Source organism: Fulmarus glacialis, unplaced genomic scaffold, assembly GCF_000690835.1.
Source record: "Fulmarus glacialis isolate BGI_N327 unplaced genomic scaffold, ASM69083v1 scaffold2439, whole genome shotgun sequence".
NCBI classification, from domain to species: Eukaryota; Metazoa; Chordata; class Aves; order Procellariiformes; family Procellariidae; genus Fulmarus; species Fulmarus glacialis.
In genome coordinates, this window is record NW_009232452.1 from 5655 (window position 1) to 14127 (window position 8473).

An 8473-nucleotide genomic window follows, 5' to 3' on the forward strand; every position below is an offset into this window, starting at 1 on the left:
TGTCACTACTGCTATAGGAGTCAATCATCTTTAGTTCATGATGCAGATAAAAGGAATGAAACTGTTTTTTTATTAATGGTCTAATAAGTTTGTGTTTAAACAATGACTCCAACTGGTATTATTTTAATCCAGATGCTTGAATACGGAAGGACTACACTATAGCTTTGTGAGATGAAGTAAAACAAACATCAAATCGTTCTGTTTCTAATCTAATCTGCTAAATCATACAGTTTCATTAAATCTGCTTTAATTGCTTTCTGTTTTTTCCTCAGGTGGTTCACACTTCCCCAAAGTGTTGCATTTTCTTTTTAAAAAGTTTCTGAATGACCAACAGGATGGCATTTCCTAAATGCAAACCTACATACATATAATATATAATGCAACCATGAATATGTTGCATAGTAAAAAAAACCTGATTATACGAAACATTGAATATTCTGAAGAAACCCAAAGAACATTTCTTTTCATTCACACATATACAAGTATACCAGATCTGTATTTCCCAGACAAACAGAAATTACCAAAAACCTTAGCACCACAGTGAAAATAATTGATAGTCATTCACTATAGGTGGAAACTCTTCCTACAGAAACAAAAGAATTAACCATTTTTGATGACACATGATTAGCCAAAAGGAAAAACATCCTAAACTTCTGAAAAATCTGTATTTCTCTCATCTGTATTTTCATTTATACAGAGTATTGAGCTCATTACTGGTTCTTATTCAAAATAATCTAACCATTCCTCTGTTTTCTTCACTGAAAAGCAGGCACCTTTTATTCTAAGCAACAAGGACTTACACAGCATCGTGTATCTGGCGGTGAAATAAACCTCTCCAAATTGGACATTAGTTAACGGGTACTATATAACACTACAGAATCCGAGCTACTGGTTTTCCAGGTTGATTTTTTTTTTTCTATTTCTGCTATCATGTTCAATTAAATGTAAATACTTTATGAATGTTACAGTACATATTGTTTAAATTGGCTAACTTACTAAGAGTTGATTATCCTAAATCTGTGAAGTAAACAAGAAGACTGAATATTAAAGACAGTAGCTCAGCATAAAAAATGTGATACGCCCTTGAACTTGTAACACTGCAGTAAGCAATTACCTTAAAGAAGCCACCCACACAACAGAACTATGGCTTTGTTCCTTATCTTCAAAGAACAAGCCACTTGCATCTGGATCAAATCCTTTAAACAATACACGAACACTCAACATCAAAGCACTTTCATTTTCTTCAGTTATTTAATTTAATTAGAGCTAATACAGACATGAATTTAGACACTGATTGCTGTGTAGAAAATTCCCACGTTCAAAAAATTAATCAATTTGGGTTTAATTTTATAAAGAATTTTCCCCCAGTACCTGACAGGAGCGCCTCTGCTCTGTGCAGGTTTCAGCAAGACTGTCACAGTGCTGTCAGTTTGATTCAAAGGTGTTTCAAGTTCATATGGTGGCATAGAAGGTGCTAGAATAAGAAAAGAAAAGAGGCAAAAATAATAATTATTCTTGTATTTCTTCTTTCAAGAGCTGTATCTTTATTTGAATAGGTAATTTTAAAGACTTCTTCAAATATAAAGACCATATTGTAGGTCTAAGATGCTTTCTTTTACAACACAAGTGTGAGACAACTGTTAAATAACTTCAGCAAAAAACCCCCAAACAAACAAAGAAATCCCAGCTCATTGCCAATTTCAAGACAGGAAACACTTACTAGTAGGAGTAAGTTTGCAGAAAGTATTGAGAATCCATTATTTGGAAATGAAAAGTTATCTCAAGAAGAGCATCTGCAAATGTGCATGCTGAAGTGACTATAGTTTTTGAAACTAAGGCCAGCTTTCTCAGTATGTCAGTGCTATTAGGATGCACTCTCAGAATTTGTCATTCCTGGAATTTTAACTAGTGCTGTAACTGTCCTGGGTCTACTGTCCACCACAGACATAATTTACAATAATGAAGCAGGATTATCACCACGAGAGCTTATCTTAGTTTGAAGCCACACTCAATAGCACTTTTGCAAACTGTGTCTTCATTAAGGAATTACAGTTGTGATTAAAACAAACAATGCCTCAGTTATTGTCTTTTACTGTTGCTACTTTTTTCAGTACTATCACCTAGTCGCATTTTTATCATTATATTGGATGGAAGGCTGCTCGGTTAATTAATTGTTTAGCAGTCTGTTGTATCCTTATTGTCCAGTTGTCAATGATGACACACAACTAACAGATTTAAAGGCTATGGAAGCAAAAAGTGGTCATTGCAATGATCTTTTCTGACCACAGGAATAATGCAGGGCAGTGAACTGCTTGAAAATTCCTGCTTCAAAATTCCTGCTTGAAAAAGAAAATACATTTGGTGGGGAAGAAGATCTTTTCTTTAGCAGGTTCTTCCAATGGCTAATTATACTTCACGTTGAACATGGAGACCTATTTGGCATCTCAATTTGTTTAGCTTCATCTTCCAGACACTGGATACTTTGTGTACCATACTGATGAAGTTATTCAGAGTGTATTATGCTCCACATACAGATAATATCAACCTCTAGGCTCCTCTAGAAAATTAAATAGCTCCAACAACATGAGTCTTTCTTTGAAGTATATTTTCCAATCTTTTTCACCTTCCCAGTAGTAGCTGCATCTACTTGAAAGGTGTATGAACTTCTCTCTCCTTTATCCATATTGCCCTATATATCCAAGTAAGGATTGCATTAACACTTTTGACCAGAACTCTTCAGTCTGCTGTGAAAACATTAACATCTTCATCGCCTTTCATGGATATTCACCAGTTTTGAAATGCTTCACAAATAAAAAAATTAATCTTCAAAAACCTCCTTGTAAGCTGCGAGGGTTTTATTCTGTTTACAATCCTGGATATAAGGCACAAACATTTAGACTAATCATTTTAAGTAATTTGGGTACCCACTTTGAGAAGCCTAAAGGCATAATATTCCACAGTACTTTAAAGATTTAGACACAATTTTCACATACTTCAGTTTTGCAGTTTTGAATATCCAGAACTTCTTCACATAATGCCCCATTCTCAAGTTGACCATCCCGAAAATAAGGGAAGCACAGACTAACTGCATCTCCAAAAAGGTGTATGAACTCTGAACATTTTTGGAACACTCTAAGTGTCATTTCTTGACCTTGGTCTCCTGCCCACATCTTAACAAGTCTTGTAATCTTCCTAACTTATGACTCCTAGGTTCCTACTTGCACTCTTTATTAATCTTAGTCTCCCTCCACCAAAATTGTCTTCCTGTCCAGGATATGAGTTGTGGTTCTCCCAGTCCCACCTTTTAGTCCTGGCTACTTTTTCTCTTCTCCACAGATACTTGGACATTATTTATTCTTACACTTTTCTCCTGTCTAGGTTAGGACTCTTCCTCCTCCACGCTGCCCACATATAAAGAAGAGAAATAAACAGAGAAAACAGGAGATACTCTTCCTGTTCACAGTTTTTGCAACTGCACACCCTGGTCTTCAGCAGCAGAAAGCTCAGATGCACTAAAAGGTAAGGCCCTTAGAGACTCTCTGTCTGTGTTGGGCCACACTGAATTGATGAACACACAGGCAAGGCTCTAACAGCTTGGAGAACTTAAATCTGTTTAGTAAGGATGTCACCTATGGTGACATTTGCTGCTCAATTCTGTCAAGTTTCCACCATTTGTGTGCAAACTGCAACATTTACAAATTGCCCAAATCTGGACAGATTTTCAGAGAGATGGCTCAGAGTAATGTCTCTCTTCTTGCTAAATATTTAAATCCCTGTTTGAAAGCACTTCAGTAATGTATCAGTCACCAGAATTTCTCATGATGTCAGCCATGTTCCTGAAATGGATGAAATTCTTCTTAGTATGAAAGGCAGCATACAAAATTTCAGCCCGCACAGCTGACTTTTCACAAAGTTATATGCAACAGAAAACCGTCTTCTAATAGAGTGCCCATCAATTTTGACAGCAAGCAAAGCTATGAGCTCTGCTTTTGGTAATACGTATTTACATACAGATCACTTCATCCATCAGTGCCAATCACACAACTGTAGAATGAAACATGGCAACTATTTACAGTACAGAATAGTACTACTCAAACACTTAACACAGGAAATTAAGAGTATTTTCTTCAAATGAAAATACAGTCTAGAGTTAGACAAACTAAAATGCAATGACTCAGTTCAGAAATTGGTCAGAATGCACTGTTGCTACCTCTTCTGTTCTAAAAAGCAGTGAAACCTTTTATCCATAAATGTTCAGCATTTTCGTTTCACATCTCTCCAAAATGGAGAGCACTGGCCACATCAAGAGCCTCAAAGCCTTACAGTGAGACAATGAGATCACAGGCCAGTAGCACTGCAAAGAGGGTACCATATTCAAAAGCTAAAATTTCAGTTGTGATTTTTCATTCATACTAAGAAATGTATGCGCTCTGCTTCTATTTTACATTCATCAAGAGATTGGCTTTAACTACTCAAAGACAAGTACTATTAGTACAGTAACTAACATGAAGTAAGGAGAGAGTGGGGTGCAGACAAGACAGCTTGCAGAACCTCACCGCATGGTACTTGGAGGTTAGTCTCATTCCCAGGCATGCCTGCAATGTCTGTTTACACTAATGAGTTTTAGTTGCTGACATATCAAATTTAGAAAAGAACAACAATTTAAGATCCAGCACTATTCCCAAATGCCCAGATTCTCCTCCACTCTCAATAGTCTCCTTCCTTCCTCATTCTAATAAGGGTTGATTCTGCCATCCTATCAAGTCTTGCTATGTCAGAAGTTGATTTCTGACAGAGAAAGTTTCTGCTCAGTATAGGAAAGGGGATGGAAAATGAACCCCAGCGTTACTGATCAGTGTTAACTAGGTTTAGACTTTCTATAAAGAATAATTTTCTAACTTGAAAATTAAGAATGTTTTTTTTCTATACAAACAGCTGTATTGGCAATAATTTCCACCTTGCATTAACTGCCTTTTTCTATAATAAAAAAAAAGAAATTGCCCTATTTCTGATTAACACTTGTTACTTTTTTTCATTCCAGTGAGGACAGAAAATGAGTGATGGGGAAAAGTGCAAAGAATGAGAGTAAAAGAGAAAGAATATTTTGTACCCAAATGCCTTCCTTTATCCTTTCTGAAAAGCAAAGTTGACCACAAATAGATAAAGTAGTTTTCTGTAAATATTATCGAGGGGCCATAGTTCAACTGTCAGTTTAATTCCCAAGAAGACTGTAGAGAAGTGAAGACCTTTCAACTGTAACTTTGCAAAACATTTTGTCATCAATTATATAAGCATTTTAGAGTATGTAATAGTATTGCATCCCATCAGCTAGAGAGATGAAGTGTTCCTCTGCCTCTCGGAGGGCTTTAAAATATTGTTCATGGATCTGTAGAAGTGACAGAGTCATGCTGCTGTTATCTGAAAACCACTAGTCCTGATGTTCTTGTCTAATACAGTTTCACATCCACTTCAGTCCACACGCCTGCTAGGAACATACGCAGGCTGGCACTTAGCTACACTTTCTATGCAAGCGCTAGACATATAGTATTTCTGCTCTACTCTCAATTGTTCATGGCTCATTAAAGAGATTTTCCAGCACCATTACTGTACTAATTTAGAATCATGTCAAGGCTGACTAAGCTCTGAATGGAACCCTCATCCTCATGTCCAAAAAACCCTATGCTAAATGTTGCAACAGCAGCTGGCACTGACTGCAGGCACATAATTCATAGAGTTTCTTGGGTGATAAGTTACAGTTGTGAATAGGAATTTCAAAGTACGAGCTGATATTTAAGCACTTGGAAGTTTTTCAGATATGTTAATGTATGTCACTTTGACATCTTCAGGGATAAACATGTATTTTACTTTTCCAATTTGCTGCTTGTTAAATCCTAAACAAGAAGTAAACAACAAATCACCCATGTCATTACCATAAGCAAACAACAATATTCTTTAATCAAGTACCTGATATTTTAGTGGTGAACTGATTTGTGATTGGAGGTCCAAAGCCTTTAGCTGTGCTGGCTCTGATGGTAAAAGAGTAGGTAGTGCCGGGATACAGTCCAAAAAAGAGATAGTGCGTTTCATTTCCTAGCTTTGAGACTCGTCCACTTTGATTGGATAAATCTATTTCTGGGTCAAAGGAACTGACTGCTTTGTAGGTGATCTGCAAAAGAATAAGAAAGTTATAAAATGCCTTGAGCAGACGGACAGAGATTGCATCTTTATCCAGTAAACCCTTCTGATGTATGCGCTGTCAGACATTTTATGATAGGCTATCTTACTCTCTTACACTCTTCAAATCCCGAATCCCACGAAGGGACACAGAAACTCAGCCATAACTGGTATGAGTTATTACTTTTATAGATACAGAGACTTAGAGGCAGCTAGATTACCACTCTAAAGGATGGGTTCAGGCTTACATTAATTCCTTCAAGATGCTGGCTTTACCAGTGTCATTTTTTTAATTCATCTTACTGTTGATTTTGATCAGCAACAATAACAAAACCAAAACAACCAGGTAAAAACAGATAAGCGACTAACAGAAGGTGTAGCCCCCAGTTCCAGCTGACTTCACTATAATTACACTTTGCTCTGAATAAGATTATTCGTGAAAGATGATAAGGGCAGCTTAAGGCAAATTTTTCAGAAAGTGGGTAAAGCTTGTATTTTAGTCTGAAGCTTAGCTATTGTAATTGCTAATTTGGAAATTTTCAAGTTATTATATTGTACCTAGGTCAGATTCTCGTTTGGAGGAAAGGAGAGATAAAATGTTAAGTAATATATGCAGAGTGTATATTGTATCCTCAGTTCCTTCTTTGATTCAAACAGTATTTTTAGTTTTCATTAGAAATGTTAATATAAGTTCACAGTAAAACTTGATCCAGATTTCTTCTATGAATTACTAATTTCCATGCACTGTAATGAGAATTTGAAAATAAGAAATTCATTAAAAAATTAAAAAGTAAAAATGATTCATCCCTCCTTTTTAGTTTTAAAGTTTCATTTGTATGCGAATAATTCCAACACTCTTACTATATAAAGTGATAACTGACATTCTTTTTGCTATATTTATTCCGTATCATTATAATTAAGAAGACACATAAAGCATACATAGAAACATCTAATGTGTCAGCATTACGCACCTTAAACACTTGCAATTTCCTAAAACCTCTGACTTAATGAAAATTGATTTTTATATGACCCATCTAATATAACATCAATAAAGTGCTGAAAATGAGTAATAAAAACTTGGATATCATCTAGATAAACCCTGACATTATTTTGGTAATAAGGCAGATCCTCTACAACTCCTCATCCGCAAATTGAACTGTAAGTCCCTTAAAAACCGCTCAACTAACCCTCCTAATTATAACATTAGGACTACACTACCAAATATCTGACCTTTTATCAGTAAAGAAATTAAGGTTACATATTGCCCAAAAGAATCTCCCTTTTTGATGGTAAGTGTTGTTATGTCTGCTTGTGGGAGAGTGGGTCATAACTTTTTTGCAGATTTTAAAAGCCAGGTTAGACAACTACATCGCAATTATGTTTTATATACAGCTGATCCTGTTTTGCTGCAGATATATGAACTGAATGACCTCCTGCAGCTCCCTTTAACTCTGTTTTCTATGTTTCTATGATTCTTAACTGGCTTTTCCAAAATCTCACTTAAGTTTTATTCAAAATAATACCCGGCTATCGGAGACTCTGCAATCTATGTTACATTCTTATAAATTTTTTGCAGTGTTTAGTGATTAGACAGCTAAGTGGCTGATGTTCTGTAATGAAGTAAGTTCTTCCATGCCTCATGCAGAACACATGAAAAAAAAAAGTGTTTTGCCTGGTTAAAACGAACTTGCACTGTTTCTGTATTTCACTCCTACTTGTAAGACTGTTCCTACTTTTTCTTTTTTAAACTAATTTCTTTCTTACATCCACCATTGCTAATGCCAGTTCAGCTTTGCAATGATGGGAAAAAAAAGGGCATGAGGGTCATTTTGTCACTGGATGTTGACTATTTTTATCAAATTTAGATGAAACCTTGCCCAAAAGACTAATCCTTTTATTCCTACAACTGCGGACCTGTACTGGTGATAGAAGAGCAAAACGGTATAATTTGTTATTATGTCATTTCTTCATCTAACGGCTTTTTTATTTAAATATTGGTAAAATAATTGGATTTGCACTTAATTTCACAATAGCAATGAATGGTTTAATACTTGATACTTCAACGCATAGTTTTTCCCACCACACGTACTGAAAGACTGTCTCCTTCAGGCACTAAAAACAAATGCCTGGCCCCAGAAAACAGAGTAAGTTATGAGATTTTAACAACATAGAAAGTTAGGTACTCAGAGTAAGAAATGCTAGACACAGAGGTGAGATTGAGCTTTCTTTCTTGGAGCAGGGATGCAGACTTGGGACTGCACTTTAAGTTCATCTATCTGCTGGGATCAAGACCTCCTGC

General features: G+C 35.9%; 1 protein-coding gene across 1 annotated transcript in view; it reads right to left on the minus strand.

Annotated features, from left to right (window-relative positions):
* Positions 1-1283: 1283 nt before the first annotated feature.
* Positions 1284-8473, minus strand: part of LOC104081959 (receptor-type tyrosine-protein phosphatase mu-like) — a 12924-nt gene continuing 5734 nt past the window's right edge. Inside the window, exons 3-4 of the mRNA XM_009584893.1 lie at positions 5965-6166; positions 1284-1474 (exon numbers count right to left, since the gene is read on the minus strand). Coding sequence (XP_009583188.1) covers positions 1284-1474; positions 5965-6166 — 393 coding nt within the window. The remainder of the gene's footprint in view (positions 1475-5964; positions 6167-8473) is intronic.